The sequence below is a fragment of the Ciconia boyciana genome, chromosome 5 (assembly GCF_034638445.1).
Source record: "Ciconia boyciana chromosome 5, ASM3463844v1, whole genome shotgun sequence".
In the NCBI taxonomy this organism is placed as follows: domain Eukaryota; kingdom Metazoa; phylum Chordata; class Aves; order Ciconiiformes; family Ciconiidae; genus Ciconia; species Ciconia boyciana.
The window spans coordinates 79,600,869-79,624,398 of NC_132938.1; the positions used below are offsets into that span (position 1 = coordinate 79,600,869).

General features: G+C 36.9%; 1 protein-coding gene across 1 annotated transcript; it reads right to left on the reverse strand.

The window, feature by feature from the left end:
• Positions 1 to 629: 629 nt before the first annotated feature.
• Positions 630 to 19,153, reverse strand: MYOZ2 (myozenin 2). Its single transcript, XM_072861228.1, has 5 exons — positions 19,078 to 19,153; positions 13,454 to 13,623; positions 10,058 to 10,187; positions 8,120 to 8,303; positions 630 to 861 (listed from the first exon to the last, which is right to left on the reverse strand). The coding sequence occupies exons 1-5, from the start codon at positions 19,151 to 19,153 to the stop codon at positions 630 to 632; spliced, it is 792 nt and encodes a 263-aa protein (XP_072717329.1).
• Between the last annotated feature and the right edge of the window lie 4,377 nt (positions 19,154 to 23,530).

The following is a 23,530-nucleotide window of genomic DNA, read 5'->3' on the forward strand; positions in this document are numbered from 1 at the left end:
TTCATACCACTAGGTAATCTTTGTCATTGCCAAATTTACTGCATTTTCTGTAAACAAATCCAGGTGACGTGGATATTGATGTCCATAATTAAAGCTAAGATTCAGAAAGGAGGAAAATGGCCTAAACTTGCTGTCACTGAAGTAATGATAAAATTCTTAACTTTGGCTGAAAGCAGGGTTGGGAAAAAAGGTTGATTTGTCAGAGCTTATCAGTGCAGGCGGTACTCAGAGTGCACTGACTGCACTGTTGTGGTATTGCTCGGTTGTTTTACTGTAATCAGCATACCTATCAAATCAAATCCCTTGATAGTCGTGTCACTTTTTTTTCTTAGTACACTTGTTGTTAAATGACAAGCAAAGATTTTAGAGAAATTGTAGTTTTCACTGAAGTAAAAGAAGAACATGTAAACACAGATAGAAAATATCTCAGTCACATTTGCCAAATTACTTTATTTATACTGTGTCTACAGATGAAACTAGGTGCCAGAAAAGAGACACTGCATCAGACGTTATTACTTACACTCCAGCTGCCAAGGAAAAATTTTGCCAGTAGCCTATAGTAATATTTGGACCAAAAATACATGGATGTGAGCTTTCAGCATTTTGTATGATGTAGACTGCAGCTTCTCTCACAGGTCCTCTGTTTCTGGAACTTTGTTGGAATCCGAAGGCTGAATGAACACTACAGGAATATTCTCGGACGTCCATCCTTTAGGAGTCCTATTGAAGCATCTTCTGGTAGCAAGAGGGTTTGCAAGGATCATGAATCTGGGATCATTTAGCATCAGTAGATTAAAATCTGGTACCTTGAATTTAACCAACTTTGATGCTCTCTCAAAACCACCAAAGGGAGTCGCAACTCTGTAGATATTAGAGAAATAAAAGTAAAATGTGATTTTAAAAATACCTGTTTTCTTTTCCTCCCAGGAGCTGAAAAGAACAGAAGCTATCTTAATGATACAGATTTGGTACCATGTCTTGTTTACATTTTCAAGCTTTTGGGAAAAGTATTCTGATTGTTTTTCTGGCAAATTCTCTTTAAGATCCGATTTATTTTCCCTTAGATAAAGCCTTCAGACTTCTTCAAAATTCAAATGGATGGAAAAGCTGAGGGAAAAAGATGTTGCAAGAAAACCTTGTCATTGGTGAGTCACAGTTACTAAACTTATTTTGTTGGTGATAAGGATAAATCTGAAAACATAGTTCAACACATTCTCTCTAGCAGGTAGTTAGTTTAGGAAGTTCTCACCCCATTTTTCCTATCCCCGGTTGCATGTTCCTCCCACTACACTATATTTCAGCACCATATTGTTGTACCAGTTAGAATGTACGTGGGTTGTGCTATAAACTTGGGTCACTTCTGGGTTAAACAAAGACCCTTCAAAACAAAGGAGCATTTTAAAATCCAAATTATTTCAGCAATCTGGTTTATATCATTACGCTCAAACAATTGTAGCAATACAAGTGAGGAGACAGTAAAGTGTAATGTGAAGCAGAAAGGAACAGCCAAAGACAACAGGCTCTGGAAAGGAGGGGAATGGGTGAGGACTTCTTACACCAGCTTTGTTGCTGAAGAAAATGTTTATGTAACTAAACCTTGAAACACTGGCTGAAATTGGCCCCTAGTCTTTGGTCAGTATCTTTCATGTTGGTTAAATTTAAATGTTCCCTCGAGCAATAAGACTGAGAAACTAAAAGATAAGAAATACTAAGCAGGAACTGACTGTTACATACATTTGCAAATATTTTAAAACAACAGTATTTCCAAATACTTCCCATGATTTTTCTATATTTGCAGGTTTCTAGGCTGAAAAAAAAAACAACTGAGTTTTTCTGTCACTTATTCCAGACTCCTTTGTATAAGCAAACATGACCAAACAGACTGTTGTATGTGCTCTGCATTTTGATCAGCTGCGTAACTTTGCTGGGATATATTCTGGTCAGTTAAGAGTGTCAGATTTTTAAGCTAGACAGGAGCACCTGATTTCTGCAAAGCTAGGTACATAGTGGCATGTGAAAATGAATTTTTATTGAAATGGAATTTCACCAGCCTTGGTGGGTTTTGTGTGTTTGATACAAAACAACAGATCTGCTGGTGTATATTTCCAGTGGCTCCAGGTATTATAGCAGAAGCCCAGAGAAATTAATGCCAACATAAGCGAAAAGAGATAATTTGAAGATCTGACTAGGATTTTCAGCAAGGTAACTATAGATAAGACCTAGGGAGAATTAAGTATGCACACAAAAAAGAGATTAATTCAGAAAAATGAATCTGTGACCTAAAAGAAATGGTACTGCTGTGTCATTACACAGATAATTCACAGAATTTCAGTACGAGCAGCATTTGTTGAAGGGGATGGTGTTAATTCCAAAGGGTGAATCCTGTAAAATATAAAAAATCATGAAAGTTCTGAGCATGCACACTTACTGAGAGAAGAGCACTGCTTTGGTTTAAGCTCTAAAACTGTTTCTCAAATGAAGGTAAGACAAGATTTTGCAGCAGCAGCCAGTCCAGGCATTAAACTCTCTTGAGGTCAAAGGAAATTCTTTATACAAAGTGACTGTGGTATCAAGCTTTTCTTGTGAAACTGTCTTCTAGGTCACAATGTCAAATTGGATACCGTATGATACTGATTAAAAATAATTGCTTGGTAATTGGCACAGAGTGAATGTAGTGATCTACATCTTACAGGATAATAAAGATTGTTTTAATTGCTGCTCTAATTAAGATACACATTCTCACATTGTTGTAATATTTAACTCTCATCAATATGTAAATTAAAGGGATAATCAACATGAACAGAACAATAATAGCTGTATAAAATGCAAAACAATTCCACAGTGTAAAACTTCCTCTTTGTAGCATTCTTGGGTTTTAAATACATCATGTTTCTGTCGGTAACAGAAACAGGAGGGCGTTCTATGGAAATTCAAATGTCTTAGGTGGGAAAAACCCCCATGTAGTTCTGATACAAAGTCTGGCCTCAGAGAATTATGCATTCCTGCATGCTAGGCAGAAGCACATGATGGTCGGCGTAAAGGAGAGTACAGTAGTTGGCTAATAGATGTTAATTTTCCTTTACAGCAGCAGTATATTTTTGTGAGCAATAACTTGCCTGACAACATGGTGTCGTAATGACCTGTGTTGTGTGCACATCAACTGTATCACTTGAGCTCTGATTCACTGTACAGAAGCCTAAAACTCATGTGTAAAAAATTCCACTAGTCATTGCTCGTAGTAAGGGCGGAATTGCTGGTTCAGAGCCACAGGAAGTGGCACCAGGAAGTGTAAGAGATTGTTTAATATTCACTTTGCATATTCCTAAAAAGTAGGTGCATGATTTAACAATAGCAGGCACAACCACGTTTATTTTTAACTGTTGTTTTAGCAGGGCTTCTTTTTTTTTTTCCTGCACTGTTTCTTATTCTTATATTGTCTCAACATAGGAGACTACTTGTAGTTGATCATGGGGGAAAGTCTGAAGAAATGTTTTAACTGTATCGGATTAGCACCTCCAATTACATAATTACAAAAAATGTGAGTTTCACATTTTAAAATGGGACTGTCATTCTTAGAACATTCTGCTTATTGTTGATTCTGTGCAAAAAGGAGACATAGGAGCAAAGAACCTGACCCTGCAAAATGCTCAGAGCTTCATGGTAGCTTAGTGCAAGAGCTAATGCCAGTTTCACAGAGGTATTTAGGTGCCAAGGAACTGGCTAAGCACCCAGCTTCCACTAATCTCAGATCACTTCAAGTTAGTACCCAAAATTCCTTTGAGGCTCTGGATCTCAGCATTTTTACAATAGAGTTCAGAATCCATTAATCAATAAAAACAGAGCCCAGTCCAGATGGACTGGATTCCTGTAGTGTTTTTGAAACAGTAGTCTTTGGGAATTGAGAAAGCTGAGCAAGAATTTATCTGGTAGGAGTGGCAGAACTAGTCAGACTTGCTTGTCTTATGTGAGTAAGATGTAGTGCTTTGTATATTACTCATAACCCTACCTTTGATATTTTATCCAACTCCAAGAAAGCAGATGGAATAGAGGTACTAATTTAACTAATATTACAAACTCCTGAACAAATGTAGATTCATGCTGTCTTTCCCACAGATGATTACTAGGTGCTTCCACACTGGTAAAAGAGGCAAGAAAATTCTTCACCAGTAAATAGTTCTTCAATCCTAATAGGAATTAATCTCCAAGAGAAATCAGATGGCCTGGCTCTGTTCTGCAGCATTTCTCTGCTAGCACAGATTCATTTTCATCCAGGAGGAGGAGGAAGGGTAGCCCGGTCTGAACAGTCTGTTCAGAGATCCTCAGAACCCAATTCCTCTGATCATGCACTCTGACTAGTGCTGTGTGCTGCTAAACCATTACTGGCTGTCTCACAGAAAGGCCTGCCTCAGAAGGCAAATGTGCGTGACATTTGCTGCCACTGCTTCTTCCTTCATTGACCTGTCAGCACTGCAAGATCCCTGCAGCATAAAATGTGTACTAGACCCCAACTAGTACCTCTATGAATTCCTTAGTTCTGATTCTGCTACTATTATAACAATTGCACTGTTACAGGGTCCAGAGCTGCCTCTTCATCGCTGGCAGCCGAAAAAAAAATCTGAATGCTGTTTAGTGCTGAATGTACTTTTAAACCATGCATATGTCCATCTGTTCCAACACATCAGACATCCCTAGCTGCTAAAGTTGTGTTGCTTTTGCAGTTTGTTGTGTAACAAGGAAAGCTGAAAGGAACCTGAATATGGCCTGTAAAGTCTGAGTGCCGTTTTAACAGATACCACTGAATGAACTGGGAAGAATCTCAGGCCCATTTCCTTTGGGAGTCCTATGCATCACACTTGATGTTAACCACACCCCCTCCTGACTAATGATGACTGTACCAGTGTTTTGCAGGAGAACAAACATAATGGCACTTTATTGAACGATGAAGCATGATAGAAAGCCTTGATTGATACCTTCACTGATAACAAAATGGTGTCATTATATTGCACTTTAATTGTTTACAGTATCATTTGCTTTCTCTCCAAGACTGCAATTAAAGAAGTCAAGGATGCTGTGACCTAGATGCACAGAATGACTTAGTAGGATCTAGACACAGAAGTCCAAAGAGATATCTCCCCTTATGCGCAAAGCCCATAGGCTCCTAAATTCCTGAGATGCCTAGTGTTTTCCTTATACAAATGCTCAGATCTGCCTTTATCTTAGCTATACTGGCAGCTGCACCTATCTTGCACCAAAGCTCATCTGTGATTCTCTAATTAATAATCTTTTGCCTAAGCTTCCTTGCTTGAAAACACACATAATATGCTACTGCAGCAAGCTCTGAGCAAAATAGCACATCATGGCACTTTCACTCAAAATCCATGGCTGTTAGTGTTGAACCTCTGTGTCAAATAACAGTATGTCTGTGACCAGAGCTATTCTGCAAGAGATTTGGATTCTCTTCAGTCTGAGGGCATCTCTTTGTAAGAGTGGACCTAACTGCTCACATATAGTATTCCAGCAAAAATGCTACCCAGAAATAAAAAATTACTTGGATTAGGCAGAGTAGGACTCTTAGCCTAGACATCAGGCCACACAACTGACAGCAGAGAAGTGTAGGTCCTGTTTTCTGCTTAAACTTAATTTACTGTAAGCAGTAATGAAAGAGCGTGCATTGAAAGATCTGGGAACGGAGATGTAGGCCCAGGTGTCTCTTTCCCCAAGTGAGTTTCTTAATTGTTCAGCTAGAGAAAGATATTTACTCCCTCTAGCCCAAAGAGGTTTATTATTTTCTGTACTATGGCACAGGTCTTAATAAGGGAAGTGATGAGTGTTCCCACCTCTTCCATGGAAGAGCCAGAAACCAGGTTGTTACACCTCTCCTCAGGGTTTGACATTCCTGTAGAAATAAATCCAGGCTGGCCACATTCTAGGAAAATGCTCTTTCCAAAGAAATGAACCTTATTGTCTATACAAATTTCGAAAGAATACATGTGATCCCTGTTCCATTTTTGGAAAGGAAGACCTTAATCAAGCCCTGACCTGAAGACAGGCAGACAGAATTAGGTGCTGATGGCCTTAGCAAAGAGAAATTTGGGTCACATTTAGCCTTCTCTGTAATGTTCTATGTTGGTTAGCTTGGCCTGCAGTGTGCTGTCTGAGTCCCATAATCAGACATCCCACTCTCCTGTGCATTTTTAGGAGTGTAGACACCTAAGTCATGGCCGTAAAATCCTCTCCAAGAGGCTAGTATCTTGAATTTCAATTTTGCAAATTCTCAATTTCTTTTTGGATCTACTCCTTCTTGCTAGAAAACGTAAATCTGAGTGTACTGTATGTAACAACTTTTCTAGGTCCATCAGGCATCCTTTTATTTTCTCCTGGATGTGGATTTTTCCATGAGAAGGAGAGTCGTGGTGGATTATATTTGTATGCCTTATGTTTTGGATTTACCAATTTCACAGTCTGGATTTATATGCCAGGTTTTACGTTTTTATGGCAGTTACAAGGGAGAATATTGACCTTTCCCTTATATGAATGCATGAATGTTCAAGAAATTTGGACTGTGGTGAGCCACAGTTCTGCCATGTCATTAATACATAGAGAAAATCCTCATACAAAGAAATCCGGTTAGCGTTGTAAAGAGGACAACTAATAGAATATGGGACCACAGAGCAGCTTAAAAATCCACAAAGAAGCCATCAGATACCATCTCAAGACACATATCCCTATTAATGGGGCCTCTGTGCCCTGTCTCATCCTATCTTTCACAGTAGACTCGTGTGCTGGACTCTCTCAAGAATCTCTCTTGTGAGAGGGAGAACTGATGCTGTCTCTATTCCATGTATATATATCTATGTATCTTTGATGGGGGTTTTTTTGTTTGTTTTGGGGTTTTTTTTCAGTCACAGTAACCATAGTACATAAACTGTGCTGTTACTGTTCCAATGTTAGCAGCTGTAGCATATCTCTCTGACTTGTATTTGCTATTTTGTCTGCTGAGAAGAGTGTGCCACACAGACTTAATTATTAACATGGCGATGTATATTGCTGTTAGGAAATCAGAATTAGTGTAGTGTCTGCAGTGCCAGTTGTAATGTTGAATTGTGCAATTTTTTTAGTCCTTGCACTCATAGTCGAGGCCCACCTCAATGAAAGGAACACAAGTGACGTTTGTGGTATTTTTCTCTAAGTTTATATTGCCATGAGCCGTTTTCTTTTTCAATAGATTGCCATCTGGTGTTTTGAGGAAGGGTTTTGGTTTGGCTCAGCTGTCTGGAATTCAGCAGGGGTTACTTAGAGAAAAATTGTCCTTAACTTCAATAAAGAAAAGGTAGTGTGAATGGTATGAATGAAAGCAAAAACCATAAGAATGTGTTTTAAAACTTTCAAAATAGTTCAAAACCCAATATTGGCCATATATCTAGAAGTTCATCTGAAAGCCTTAGTATACTAGTTACTATGTAAATAACTTCATGCTCAGATCCCGTTCTACTTTAAATGCTTTTTAAGTCTGCTTGTAATGTTTTATCTGTTAATTTGTTACTGAAGGTTGTCAAAGATATAAAAAATGTTAAATGCAATAAAATATGCAGTCTGCTAACTATTTGGTGTGAGAGATTGGTTGAGGGATAAAGTTCATTGTACTATTATTGCCTAAAAACAAGCCATGTGAGTTGTATTAAAAAAAAAAAACCAGTAGTTTGCATTATACAGCTTACAAACAAAGTTTTGACTGAGAGTTTCCCTGATAGATCGTACAATCCCGTACCTACTGAAGTCAACAACAGAAATACTGAAAGGAGTTTGAAGCATTGCTATAGCTCATGTTTCCCATTTATTGAGTACACTGGATTCTGATACTTCCCTTCTTTCTTTCAATATTTTCAACAATTCATCTTACATTCCTGGTTCTGCAATTTAATTTTGGGTCCATGCTTTAGAGAGAGACTAGTTTCCTCCTCAACGCTCCTGTTTGCCACTTGCAATCTGTGTGTGTGTTCATGTTTATTCATATACTTGCAAACACAGGTGGTAGGGGTTTTTTTACAGCTGGTGGAAACGTTTCATTTCATAGTAATTTTTCTCTGCACTGTAAAATTCAGTGTCCATTCAGAATTACCTGTTAAAGCTCCTGTAGTCAGGCAGTTCCGGCTTTGCTTCAGGTTTAAAAAGTTTAGGATATAAAGCTTCCAGCAGCTCTGGATCATCCCTAATGGCTTCTATCCAGGGAGACTGATAATACTTTGGCACAGAAGTAGTGTTGAACTTTTCAGGAGGAATTTCTTTCAGTGGTCCAGAATATCCTGCAAGGTGATCAGGGCAAAACCATTATAATAATACTTTGCGTTTTCTGCTTCCTTACCACTATCCTATGTAACTAGGAGGTAACATACCATCATTTCACAGTTAGGTAAAATGGACAATTGGATCAAGTCACCTGGCCAAAGCTACACAGAAGCAGAAAGCTGGCCCGGGGAATTTGTAGCCTTTTAGATAACTGCTCCAAAGTATTCCACCCTCTTTTGAGGCTACTGTTTATTTTAGTTTTAGATAAATTTGTTTCTATCATTATAAGCATTTGTTTGAAACTAGACTATAGCTACACAGCCCTTGGGGTGAATTCACAAAAAGATTTTAAAAACAGTCTTTTGGTTAAAACTAAGATAATTCTATAGTCTTTGGGTGAAATTTTCCAAAAGTATTAAAAGGAGTTAGGATCACAGCCATTACAGTGGAATTTTTGTCTTTGCCTCTGCCTTAGATGCTTTAAAATGTCCTACCTACTTGGTTCTCTGGTCCTTTTCATCATCTGAAAAAGTGAAGAATCAGTTGTTTTCTCTCTGCATAATCATCTGAGGATCGGGCTCTGATCAGAATTTTACTAAATAAATAAATTCCATATTCAGTGTGATTTCTTCTAAAGCCAAGTACAATACGGCGGGAATAAATGGTGGGGGGAAGCCAGACCTTAATGTACAATTTGAAGAATTAAAACCAGCAAGGGATTATCCAATTATATGAGTTACATTATTTACTTGAAAAACAAGGGAAATTTATTCTACCCTTTTACCTTTCCACTACATCTAGCTCTTTAAATTAATGCTCTTTCCTTCTATAAGCTTAAAAAAACCCTGTGGTTTAATATCTACTCCTTTTGCCAGATATTTTTTGCCTCAAGAAGGGCTTGAAGATTTCTGTCATGTCTTAGCAATGGAAATTACCTCTGTTCACATTGTATTTGACCAATGGAGGCACAGTCTTAGCAGTCACTAACAGAGTAGCATTGACCTAGTTTACATAGGCTGGAAAAGGTCTGCATAAAACATGCATTGAGTAATTCTGAACAAAGAATGAATTTATAAAAACCACAGCCTGCTCATGGATAATTCATAAACAGGAAGAAGGGCTATATCACTGAATAAATTAATTAAAACAAATTAGCCTTCTCTAGTCTTTAAAGAATACAAAATAAGGCCACCTTGTAGCTCACTGCTTTATTTAAAGACAACAGTACCCTCACAGTTAAGGACTTAAAAAAGGATAGTTTATGCAGCTGGAGGCAAATTCCTCTATAAGTTGCTCCTCTGTAAAGGTTTCTAGCAAAACTTACAGTGACTCCAGATTTACTTTTATGGGTAATTAAACTACAATGGCTAACTTTCAGACTGTTGAGCAGTGTGTTGCATATTAGAAACAAAGGTTTGGCAAAGAAAAATCGGTATATTAATCTGGTTTTAAGTCTGAGGATCTGTTTCTCAATGTTTGTAAGACCAGTAAATATAGGAGCAGTCTCTCTTGATATTAATGTATGTTTTCAGTTTAGGGAGAAGTAGTACAAAAGGCATGTGAAATATTTAAAAATGAACAGAAGCAACTGAAGAGCACCACTTTACATTTTTGTGGGAGATTCTGATTAGTTATCTGACTCAAATTTATCGATTTCTAATATTAAATCCATGAACAAATTCTTGTTGAAGATACTGTTTTATAAAGAGGTCCTTCCTCTGCTGTGAAATGAGAACTAAATATATTTAATGTCCGTAAACTCACATATTACCTGGGGCAATGTTGTCAGGATGTGGTGGACTCCGGGGATCAGGTGTATTAGGAGGTGTCATTGGGGCATGCTGGGGAATTCCTTCCACACTGAGGCCATCCATTTTAACACTCTGTATGGGCTCTCCACGCTGCATTCAAATAGAAATAAATATCATTGACAGCATGGGCAAAAGAAGCCTCTGTGGTTCTCTGTTGAGGGTTGGAGTGGTACTCCAATTTACAGCCCAGATCTGAGACCCAGGGCATACTATCTGAAGGCATATTGTCCTGCTGTTTGGTACCCTGTTTGCTAGATAGCATAGCACTCCCCAGGATTTTCTGGCTGTTAGCCAGAAGATGGAACAGTTTGACAACTCTCTTACATTGGCTATGTAAGCAAAAATGAATAATTTTTCAGTGTTAAGAATGATATCCCAGCACAATTTTAAATGTCTGTATTACAAGTGTGGGAATGCTTTATTGAAAGGATTGGAGGTGGTGTGAGCTAGGTCAGCAAGACTCCTAAAGCCTTATAACTGTCCAGCTGAGTTGTCTGACCTTTTCCTAAGTTTGGGATATTTAAATATTGGTATGCAGTCTACAAAGAGAGTTGATCCCATCTGCTGCTTGCACCAATCACCACAAAATCTACCTGTGCACGTGGGCTGTGTGGTTCACAGCAAAGAGTACGTTTGGTCACTTTGGTGGGGTGGCCATAAAATGTGTCCCTTGGATCACTAGAAGCTGTTATGTACCAGACAGAGCACCCTTGCTACCCAAAGATTCAAGAAATCTGGCAAGTTTGAGCCATATGAGTTTCAAAGCACTGATTCTTCAAAGCGTCTCTTCCCATATCAGTTGAAAATTCACTGCATTTACGGAATTGCTTTTGTTTGGGATTTTTTTTTTCTTTATTTGTAATAGAAATAACAACTTCAGTGCAGGTCAGTTTTTGGAGATTCATGATATGCTGTTATTTTCCACCCTCCTATCGGGTCATCAGTTCTAAGAAAGCATCCAAAGGCTTAATCATTGTTGCGTAAATATAGAATTAGAGTCTCATAAGAAGTCAGTATCTTATTTTAGCTATGACACATAGGCTAAAAGCAATTTAAATATAGACTCTTTTAGAGTAAGAGTTTCTTGAAGTAGGAAGGCAAACAAATAATACTTGTTTAAACTTGAAACAAAAAAAATCAAAGTAGAATGTGTTCCAGCCATCCTGAAGTATGTTAGAAAGATAATTTTTGCAGGCAGAATCATAAAGATGATGAAGACAACACCAGTGGTGGCTAAATAGGCATTTAAGGGAAGGGAACAGAAACCAAAGAGGCATCATTTTTTCACATGTCAGAACGTCATAGTGACTGTACAGCGTGTGTACTCTGTGTTTTTGTGGGAAGAAGTAGACTAGAGAGGAACTGATCTGTCAGACTTCATAGCAAAAGCATGGAGCTGGATACAGAAATTCTGACGAGATTGATGATGTGCTCAGAATTTATCTGTGTAGCTTCTAATACTCAATAGAGGCAGAAATTGGAGGGACGGTATTCATAGATGGGCTTCTAAATAATAGGGTTCTAAAAGTAGTTTTGGGTGTTCAATAGAGTTATTCAGATTTTTTTATACAGAATTTCTTTTGTGCAGATTTATTTTTAAAAAGCAGATTTATCAAAACTCAAACATGATCCCATTTGATCCCTGTGTAATTTAATTTCTGTTGAGTGAGCGACCAAAGAAGTTTGAAATATTTGCACCATAAAAAAAGAAACGTAAAAATTTTTCTTCTTTGACAGAGGATATTAAGACATACTTTTATTCCCAAGTAAAGTTCATTTTTTGTATGGGAAATGTAAAGGTCACAGAATTATGAATGTATTTACCTTTACAGTCAACAAAGCATAGATAATTCCTTCTTCAAGAAGGGAGCAAAAATATTTTAGAGATTTCAGCTGTGATATTGGAATTACTGAACTCAGCTCCAATAATCACCTCTCTAACTGTTGTGAGATCCCTCAACTTTTTCGTTAGCATGGACAACAGTAAATTGCAAATGCATCTTTTATTGTCTGCTCCCAAAGCCTCAGAGTTATGAGATGCAACTAGACAAAATTTTCTTTAGAGTCGACAAGTTGCATTCATTTTATTGTTTCTGATTAATTTGCAAGCGTCTGTGTATTTTCTTTAGTAAAATCAAACATAATATGAGTAAGCCCTTTGGTGCTTTGCTGTTCTGATTAATAAACTAATTGTTTCCTATTTGTACCGACACAAACTTTAGATTATATCACAATATATTACGTATAGTTACTATTTTTCTTATCCCAAGTGAAGATTAAAGAAGAATTGAGTCAAAGTCTTTATATGGATTCTGTAGGGGTTGGATGCTAACACAATCATAGCACCACCTATGCAATGATTAGTTGTGAAAGCTTCAGGGAAAGAGAATTGCTGTTCTACAAGAAATATTTCCTAGGTTAGTTAATAATAATTAACTTTTGTAGCACGTATTTCTTTTCATTCTCAAAGCAGCTTAAAAGTACTGGGACAAATTCTGCTTCTTTAGTCATGTACCTTTGTATCTGAAATCAGTGGGGATGTGTACATGTAACTGATAAGCAGAATTTAATACAATACTGGAATTAGAGGGGCTGCTTGCGTGCTGTATTAGACTGGGCATAGAGTATTCATGTTCAAATAATTAAACCTTGCATCACATAGGAGAGTTAGGTAGAATTTATGAATGTTGTTGTCCCTGTTTTCAGAGGTTTAGCAAAAGGTTTAAGTATTTTGCAAAGGCCACAGATTAGACAAACGCCAGGTGCATTTAGTTCCTGCGATGAGGATTCCCAGGGTATCACTAATGCTTTAACCCAGTCCCTGAAGGACTGGTTCAAAGAGTAATTGTCTTGCAGTGACAAGCTCCATCCTTTTTCTCCCTGTTGAGACAGGCAGGCCAGAAGTGTATTAATGCCAATTGTGACAGTCATTTTGCTGCCTGCGAACCACGTTGAGACCACCAACCTATTTTAATAAAAATACTTACTGGTTGCATGAAACAGACTCTTACTTCTTCCAGCCTTTTGAATATCATTAACTAGTGAATTTTCAGTAGTCAACAAGCCAGTTGTTAGAGGATAAGAACTCTGATCACTAGTAACCTGAACCAGATTTGAATGAGAATGATTTGAATCTGATGTCCTTAAGTATAAGGCTTTCAGGTTTTTTATTTGTTTATAGGAGCTCAATAAAATACAAATGGCTCACTTCATATTAGCCTCATTCTAGTACAGGATTTTGCTTTTATTCTTCCTGAAACTACAAATAAATCATGCACAATGTGTATCGTGAGCACCAAGGGAACCCCAAGCTAGTCTCACTGTGTTTCATTAGTAAGTTATTACCAAATACTCACATTTCTTGGCTTGTTTGCTACATAATGATAATTTTCATACGTATATTTGTCAGATCTCCGCTGACGTCTCTTGAAGAGTCTTGCACCTCTGTTGCTGAGTGTCGATAGTTCTTCTACCATGATATCTCTGGGGGTGCTGACCTTTTTTCCAAGGTTTAAGCTGGGTGAGACTGCAATACAATGGATAAATACATACCTCCGTTTTTCTTAAATGCCTGATATTGCATACCCTACACTGAAATTCAACAACATGTTAATGTGTACTTATCTAATACATAACATACATAGCTTCATACGGTGTTAGGGAAATCAACCATTCTTCCAAAATTTTGGAGCAGAGTATTGAACATCACAAACTTGTTTTTTCAAAGATGCTAAGCACCTCAAGCTCCAAATTTACTTCAGTTGAATGGCATTCAGCTGTTATCAAAATCAGGTCTATAATGTCCTACATACCATCTTAATAGCAGACTAGTAAAAACTGGCTTCTGCTGAAACCAGGAACAAAATTCCATCTGACCCCAGTGTTCCCACATCAAACCTTCAGTTAGCTCTGTGTGTCCTGCATTGGATAGATGAGCAAGTAACCCCTTTTAAACATGCCTACCAGTTTCTTATTGCTTGAAAACATTTTATTTTCAATTATTCTTTAATATTCTGCGTGCTTTCGGAATCCAGGGCATGTTTTGTACTTTAAGAAAAGTTTGCATTAGAAAGTCTCTATAAAATAGTATTTTTAAACTTTTTTAAAAGAAGCTTTCAAAATAAAGCTCAAGGTGTTGAAAATGAGAGCCCTAACAAAGAATTGCAACATGCTTCTAGGAATTGATATATTTAGAACATTTTCTTTTTAATTCTCTCTAAGAGGAAACTGAATTACTAGATGCAATATTACTTTATTCACTGCTTGGGAAAAATTCCTTCTTTGTCTTTAGTGACCTCCTGGGTGATTTGAAAATTAAAATGCATAAGCAGGGGAAGGGGAGATCAATTGGGACTGTAAATGGAGAACTCTGAATATCACAAACTCTACTGGTCATCTTTGTGGTAATGTTCTGGAAACTGGGATGCTGGTGGCAATGAGCAAGCTGTTGCTTAGTGACTGAACTCTCTCATTAGATGTCCTCAACCTATAGATAAAGCTTAAACCTTAGAATACAGTAACTTCAACACTGAACAAAGTATATTTTCTACTAATGTACTTCTGCTTAGAAGGTTGTAGAATTTAACAAATGTAACAATAATTGGATCGCATAGTAAAACCAGAATTTTGAAGAAAATAATTCCTATTGCCACTTACTTTAATATTTATCATTTATTGATTGAAATTGTTCTCCTCAGTTGTTCATAAACTTCAGGAGGAAAAATAGGAAGATGCAGTGTGCTTTGAGGATTATATCAATGATCTAGCATGTTTCTTTGATCCACTTATTCAAAGTCACATTCTGTTATTTCTTTAATAATAAGAAATTCTATTCTTCACATAGTCTCATGGTCTACAGGATTTAAAATTCTGAACTTTGACGTATATTTTAATGCATTAAAATGAAATGAAAGCAAATTATATGTAAGACACTGTGGCTTGCTTCCAGAGTAAGCACACAGGAAGCCCAGTTTAAAACTAACATTACAAATTAGTTAACTGCAGAAGGTACCTAATGTCAAAGTTAATATTGCATATGCGGAGTTTCATTTTGAGTAAATAGCATGTTCAACATGGTGTATGTCTCCTAGTAACTTTATGTTGGAAAAACGGTGTGATTTGCTGACGTTTAGGAAAACTTAATTGAGACAGGTATATTAAATACTTGGCCGAAGCTGTATAGACAAGAGTTTTCCATGTAGTAAATCAAACAAGTTTGTGGGCCCTGGAGTGCATCACTTGATCCACTTCTGTTCATACTGATTTCAATCGATTGTTTGCAATAGATTTAACTGGAGCAAGAGCAGGCTAACTGTATTGTGAGCCAGAGCATGCACTTCTGCTTTAAAAATAGTATGCGCAAAGAATCCTAACACTCTCCTGTTATTTAAGAGGTAACTACAAAACAGAGAGTTCTTAACATGGAAGAAAATGACTCAGCTTGCCCAGTGTAGCCATATCAGTGACAGATAGTGGTGGGGTTTTGGCTCTGTGGTTAAGTGCACTAGTTATTGGCCTGTGGCCTGAAATTTAGACCCACAAGTCATATTTTGATTTTGTCATTTCTCAAGATTACTCCAGGGGTATGGACTGTTGGATGGTTTTATATTAGTAAGGAGTAAGAAATTTACCCCTCAAATCAGCAACATTTTCATGTAGAAAAAGCTTTTCTTCATTGCACACAGAGTGGGTAGCATGTACCTCCTCAGAGACTGGGGTGCCAAGGTGATTGCAGGTCTTTGTCCAAACCACTCAGTATTCTTCAGGGACATGCTGGATGTTAACTATTTTGGGCCTTGCTGTTCCCTTACATAGGTGCTGTTCTTGTTAATGTAATGGAAGGCTCCAAGGTACTTTGTAACCCACAGTTGTGTACTATTGTGTATCCAGGCAGGATCCCAAAAACATAAGTGTGAAGTTCATTTGAATCCCTTGCCAACTAAAATCTAATCATCTGTCTAGTTTTGTGATGTGTCTAGGGATTGTTTCAGTGTCAGTGCAGAAAAGGTGATGAAGAATGAGAATAGGAGGACATTTAGAGGATGATAGAAAGAGAACATCAATGTCATAAATGGACATTGTAAATTAATACTGGAAGTTTAATTCATAGTTTAATCCTAATCTTAACCTTTTAGCTTCATTTCTTAATTTGTTCCTGCCAGGTCCTTCCTGTCCTGTGCTTAAAATTATAACAGACGGTATTTAAATATGATTTATATAGTTCTTCCTGCATTCACCGCCTAATCCCCCTTTAATCCTCCAGTTTACAATCTTCTAAATACCTTAATCTGGATTATAAATTTTAATAATGAGTATCAGATAGTATGTTTGTTGTAGTATCAGAAATAAGATTTTTTAACTATATCATGAAAGATAGTTAATGATGTAGCTACTGAAGAATGCATTTAAGAAATAGTACAGAACTGGCCATGAGATTTAGATGTAATTGAAGGCTAACCTGAGGAATTCCAAGAGCTTCCTTAAACATATGTGTTTACATACATGTTTACCTCTACCGAGTAGCTTTAGAAATGTTATGATTAGGCCAAGTCTGCCAGTGAAAAACCAAGGGGTTGGGGAGATCACTACATCCACATGCTGAGTTTTGCTACTACAGTCTCTTTTCTGAGACCGTAAGAGGGTTTATAGTTAGGGTCTATCCCTGCAGCATTTTATGACGTGTCAAACTTCTCTAAAACACAAAGTCATGTCCCACAAGCCAACAGGAGATGTGGACTTTCAGTCATTACCAGTCCTGCCCAGAGACTGGTAATCTTTGAGGCACTGATAAAAACTTGGCTGATTTTGTATCTTATCAACAACTGTTTCTGCTATGAATAGCTTTTAACAAGGAATTTGAGATTCATTGTTTACCCAAAAGCATTATAATAAAAAGGGGCTGAAATAAAACTGCAGTAGGTATGCTTACTGTGTGTCATTCAAGCTACCGGGGCTTGCGTTACAGAATCTTCTGTTACTGTTTACCTCTATTAACAGTGGGGAGTTTTGTAGGTCTGTGAGACTGGCTGAAACAGTACATATAATTTTTACGTAATTACCAGGTGCAGGACCTTCATTACTAATAGTGATGCAAAACCCAGAAAGACAGCAGTTCACCCTCCAGATCTCAGGTAAAGCTTGTTGAATTAACAATTAGGGGAAAAATAAAGTGTCAGAAATTAATAGAGCTGAATTTAGTCATTTAAAAACCAGATTTCTCCTTGATTTTTCCAAGAATTGTTCAGATTTGGTCCCAAAGAACTAGCGTATACTTTATGTAATTACAGCTTTGATTATCCTTCTGTTTCTTAACTGGTTTCACTGAGCTTGTACAGTTATAAATTTCAGACTCTTATCACACCCATTTCGTGAAATTTCTTTCTTTTTTTTTTCCCCACAATTAAATATCCCAGGCATCCAAAGAAGATGCAAAAGTAGAATGTACACTTAAAGAGTTAGTATTGCCTTCAGTGGCCACATATCACAGCATATCTTGTAGGATAAGCTGTCATATCTGTGCATATGAATCTAAACTTGACAGCAAATCTGATAATACGTAAATAATAAAAAGGACAGATTATGTGAGGCAAATGCCAAGCATCAGCACAGATTATCCAGTAACTCCAATGATTTCAAGGACTGTATGGAAGATTTATTAGTATTGCTATGAATAGTAGCAACATTTACCATGTGAAATGCCTAGTTCCAAACAAACATAAGAAAGACTTTTTTTTTTGGCCCTGAAGAGTTTATAGGCTATTTCAGGTACATATGGGTACTTGGTTTACAATACAAATACTTGGGTTTACAATACCAAAAAAAAAAAAAAGGAGTGGTAATGAAATCTGTAAGGGCAGACTGGCTTTCAAACTTAAGTGTGTGTTCAGTGGAGAATGGAAATAAGAAAGAGGTATTTGCTTAGGAATAGAAATTACAGAAAAAAACTATGGAAATATCAGAAGGACTAGGACCAGGCACTGAAACTCTTAGCTTCTTTTTCTAAACCCCTCATGTCTCTTGTCCTGCTCTTCCTGCAATCACAGTGGTCAGTGAGTACAGAAACCATCCCCAAATTCTTTGGAGCAAAAGCCCACAAGAAAGATTTTAAATACTGGAATTTAATGTTCAGTGTTTTATCCTCTGTGAGTGGTATAATTTTCATAAATTCTAAATATTAATGGAGCTCCCAGTTTTTCAGTGAGGCTTGTGGGGTGCTTATCACTTTTAAAACATTGATCTTTTACGTAGATAGTAAAAAAGGCTTCATGGGGAGGATTGGAAGGATCTCCAAAAGCCTCCAGTGCATACCTAATGAAAGCCAAGCAGATTTGTATTCCCAGCTGAGTTAATTGCTTCCTAAGGTGTCACACTAGAAGCATAATTTTAAGAACCTGTTTTGGAAAGTCAAACTACCTTCTCATAAGCGTCTGCATTTTCATCAGTGCAACAACAGAAAAGTAAAATTTCTTCATATAAGATTAATTGGTGGCTGTGCATTAGAGAGAATTGCCAAATGCTAGTAAATTTTGTTAGTTACAAAGATAAAGTTTGAGAGGAAGGAACAGAGATGTAAACATTTGTTTCAAAATTTTTTATCATTCATATAGAAAAGCAGAGTGAAACAGCAAAAAAAGAGGGTACAGATCAGCATGTTTCTTAGATGATAGCCTTTTAAAATGGAATGAAGTCATGTTATTAACCCCAAATAATACTCTGAAAGGCTATCCTAGCAGAATGTACATCAGCTGTTAGATTACTTCATTCCTCCACAGCAGTTGTTCATCTGAAAATAGCTTTCAAATGAAAAGAGGCAACTACAAAAGGATTAGTTACCATAGGCAGCATGATACTCCCACAAGATTATTTATGGCAAAACACCCAGAGACAAAGCTGTAAGAGAGTTAAACTCTATGATTAAAAAAATATATTAGGGAGGGCTAGAGGACATTGCATATACAGTAAGCTGGGTTCAGCGCTATACCATTTCTGTGTATTTCATCCATAATGGCTGATGCTTGTTGTTTCCTCTCTTTGACCATGGCAGAATGTGATAACATTGTGATTTTCTGGTATGATTTTTCCTTGCTGAAAAAAAACAACACATTTTTACATTGTTGAGCCAGCTTGCACAATTCAGCCAACTTTAATTTCTAATAGCCTGTTTAGAGTGGCTGAATAGTGAAGTTCGTTATTTCTGATTTAGAAATACTGCACTTTTAATTGTGCAAATGCACTGGCAGTTCTTGCTTGCAGACAGATGCTAGGACATGTTCTGATGGATAGAAGTTTCAAAGGAATGGACTTTGAGTTGGCTACATAAATTCTGTAGCAAAATCAGTGTCAGTGGTCTAGGCCTTCTCACATCTACACATTATATTAAAAGATGTAAATTCATAACTAATATTTTAATTACATCTTGGTTTATGATTTCAGAAATGTTACATTTTGACATTTCTTAATCTAATAAAGAATTTGAGGAACTAAATGAGATGCTCTGGCATCTTTAAAGAAAGTGCATTTCTGACTAAAGATATAAACAACTTTTTAATTGCAGAGTCAAGAGGTTACATAAATGTCTTTTATATGACAGTTTGTAGGACAGACAATGTCAAAATATTTTAGGAAACAATACACTTACCCTACTGTTTTGTTGTGCAGAAAAAAGCGATCTCAACCCTTTAGTTGAAGCTTCAGGAGTTACTTATGTATGGGGATGACCTGCCTGGTCCAGGATGGTTTCTACCCTTGTGCTTGGATCTGCATGGTACCTAGTACCGAGACAAACTGGGGGCTGATCCTCTTCAAAGGGATTGGCATCCAGCTGACATCAACTAGTTATATATAGAATCAAACACTCCAGCCACTCATATCTTCCTGGCGAAAGAAGAGAACAGAAAAGATTCAACTGCACCCACAACAAAGAGAGTTTATATCCCTTTCAGAGCTTATTGGAAGATTTAATGGAATGCTCCCCTCATACTCGTACAGATCATCTCCTCATCACCTCTGAGAATAATAATCTCCGTGTTATAACCAGGAAAGAGACATTTAAAAATAAGGTGTTAAATATATGGATGGGCAAGACTATATCAGATGAGAATGGCATGGGCTAATCCTTCAGTGAAAGATGAAACCGTGCTTCAATAGTAGGATGGCTAAAGTCAGTGGCAGATGGCTGATATACAAAGTCTGTTCTGAAAAAGAATGAGAAATTTTTCAGTATTATATGTGGTAGGGAGTAATTGCTCAACAAGCACACGCCTTGCAAACTGTTATTAAAAATCTCTTAATTTTCGTTGTGTATTAGGAACAGAAACCTGCAGTAATTTGAAACTTAGTAATATTCAGCATTCCAGGATACTGTTGTATCAGTTTATCAAAGAAATGTGTGATATGTAGAGCACAGATATTTCATGAAGGCAACCAACTTCGGACAGAAAAAAAGAGTGGCAGAAGGAAACATTCCCCCCTTACGCTCCTGTCTGAATGCAGCTAGCTGAATTATGGGGCAGTAAAAGCAAGATAAAGTTTTTGTGTTTCTGATTTGCTTTTGGGTTTGTTCTAGGAATTTTCTTTTTCTTATGGAAAATTATGGTCTTTGCTGTGGAGGATTGATCAGAAAATTGCTTGGATCCTGATGTGACAGGAGAAAGGAATTCTGACTGTAAATGGAATCTGGAGAGTAATAAAATACACCAACACAATGTGCATAACTTTTCAAGCAAGTAGCACTCTGAGACAGATAGAATGTATGTGCCTGATACAATGTCCTAAAAGTCTGCCTGTCCAACCAAAATATTGCATTGTTTTTTCCTCAAGTTTTCTATTCCAAGGCTTAGCTTTCCAAAACATTTTGCTGGGTTCCTAGACATCTCTGCCCCAAAGAGGTGTTCATTTTAATCCTCACTATCGGAATTTACCTGCTGCTGTTACTCATTGGTAATTCCTTTCTAGTTTTTGTGCTTGGATCAGCCACTTTCGACAGTACCAGCAAACATGGTCAAAGTCTTGGTTGAATCTTACCTATTCAGCTAAAGGCTAAGATTGTCCTCAGTGGTTCACCACCAAGCTGTCAGGTGAGATTGCAGGAGAGTCTGTCAAGGGTTCATGCTATTCAGTATTTTCATTAATAACTTCAGTAATGAAGTAGAGAATGTCAATTAAATGCCAACCTAGGAAAATTACAAGCGATCTATAGGGAAGAATTTAAATGTTAAATTACCTTGATGAACTGAAAAAAATAAAAAATCAAATGCAATTCAGTAAAACCACATCCAAATAAAATTATAAAGTGGGCATTCAACTAATTGACACTGAACTTGTCTTTATACTTGAATTTTTGATCCAGGAGGAACTATCAAGAGGCATCCCAAATGGGATAGTCCCGTGTTAAGTCTGTTCCAATTTCCATTAACTAATTATTTGATAGAATAAAAAATACACTAGTAAGATAAATTGTGCTTTTACACTATTGGAACAGCACGTACAATTCAGCCAACTGTTAGTTCTGGATGACTGCAAGCTCTTGAGAATGGTGAGATTACCATTCAAAATTACACTGAAAAATTGTCGAAATAATTCAAAATCAGTAAAATTCAGAAATAAAATGCAAAGTTCTTGCGCATAAGAAAGAAAAATCAATTGCAGGGAAAGAAACTAAGCAATAACTGCCAAAAACAATATGGCAGAAGAATTCTATTGAATCGCAAAATAAATATTAGTCACTAGTGCGGTACAAAAAAAGGCAAATATTTTGAGCTTTGTGAACAGAATATCAAAAGGAAGATAATCTCATTTTACTGACACTGAGGAGCTGGAATATTTTGATCATCTTTAAGAAAGATATAAAGATATCAAGAACTGAATAAAATCCAGGCAACATGTGCTAAGGAATATTACCTGTGAGGAAAGAGTGAAAGAATTTAGTTTGGTTGGCTTAGCAAAGACAGGAAGGAGGTGAGTCGTGATAGCTATCTCTTCGCACATAAAATGAGTCTGTAATCTAGACTCCAATCTTGTCCACAAACTTTGGAATAAGAAGTAATCAGCTTATTTTATATCAGAAGTATAGACAACATATTAAGAAGAACTTTCTTCCTTGGAGGATACTGGCATTGGACCAGAACACGTAGTGATGTTTTGGAAAGAACATCCTTGGCAGTTTTTAAAAGCAGGTAGTTTAGACATACTGGTTCTGCCTCAGAGCATGGGTATGAACTTGATGACTTTAGATTTCACTTTCAGCCTTAATTTTTGTATAATGCACATGAAAACAGATACCCCCTATATAGGAGTAATCACTATTTAACAATCCCACCAGTTAACCTATTAGATTAGTGCTTCGCTTTTTGTTGGAATTGATACTGGAATTAGCTTATATTTTTGAAGTTTTATTTCCAGCACTTAGCAAATCCAGGAGCTCCTGTTTGGCCTTCACAAAGGGGCAGTACTCACAGATTGCAGTTACGCACATATGTTTTCTTTGTGTTTAAGATTTTCACAAGCTTTCACTCATGCATCCAGGACCCGCTTCTGATTTGGTTTGCAATATTTTAATATCTGAATAATGGAAATACCGTAAGAATATCAGATGTCGCATTTGGTGGCCCTGAGGAAAAATGTGAAAACAAACACTGACATGCTTGGAAGTTTTGTGAATGCAACCTACTTATTTGTGATATTTGTGTCTGGTCCAAATGTTTATGGCAATATCTGCGGTTCAGCAAGGTGCTTCTGATTAGAGTTTTAAGAATGTTTTTCGTACTTTTGTTTATTTTGAAACAATTTTCTATTTTATGTGTTGTCACTTACTGCATTGTTGAACTTCAAAAGTATATTTTATTCCAAAGAAAAAGCAGTGATAGCAACTTACAGATGACACAACCTGAAACTTTACTGACAGATATTTTTACCTGTACATTTTATCATTTAGCAGTTGAACTTTAAAAAACTTTGTAGAATGGCTATCTCGGAATTTAATTTACTGCTTAATAGTGTGTCAAGATTTTGCCATTAACTGAAGTAGAAATAAGCATATGTCGTTGCAGTTGGACTAAAGAATGTTTAGCTGTCGTAGCTGCAAAACTAGAACTGATCCTGTTGAATGCTACTTTCTTTTATAATGCTCAAGGAAGTTCAGGGCCCCATAAAATATACCAAGTTGCCAAAACATCATTCATATATCTACGTGACTAATAGAATGTCCATAAGAATGAGTAAAGGTTAAGGAATGTGAAAGAATTACAGTACCATGTGACATCATAAACACAATCAAACCTTGCATTTCAACGAGAAGTATTCTTTAGCAAGTGGCAAACTAGGATGATTAAGTCAGCTTGCGAACAAGGACAACATTTACCTGTCCTCTTCCTTTAGGTCATTTTTGTTTAACCAAGAAAGACTTTTCCTTTTGGTATTGTCTTTTCCAGCACCTT

What these genes read in the sequence shown, in the direction of transcription:
- MYOZ2 (XM_072861228.1), bottom strand. Translation starts at nt 19,153, where the DNA reads ATGTTATCACATTCTGCCATGGTCAAAGAGAGGAAACAACAAGCATCA. An exon ending in TCCTGACAACATTGCCCCAG is followed by an intron (nt 8,304 to 10,057) that starts GTAATATGTGAG and finishes ATCACCTTGCAG; the next exon opens with GATATTCTGGACCACTGAAA. An exon ending in GACTACAGGAGCTTTAACAG is followed by an intron (nt 862 to 8,119) that starts GTAATTCTGAAT and finishes TAATATCTACAG; the next exon opens with AGTTGCGACTCCCTTTGGTG.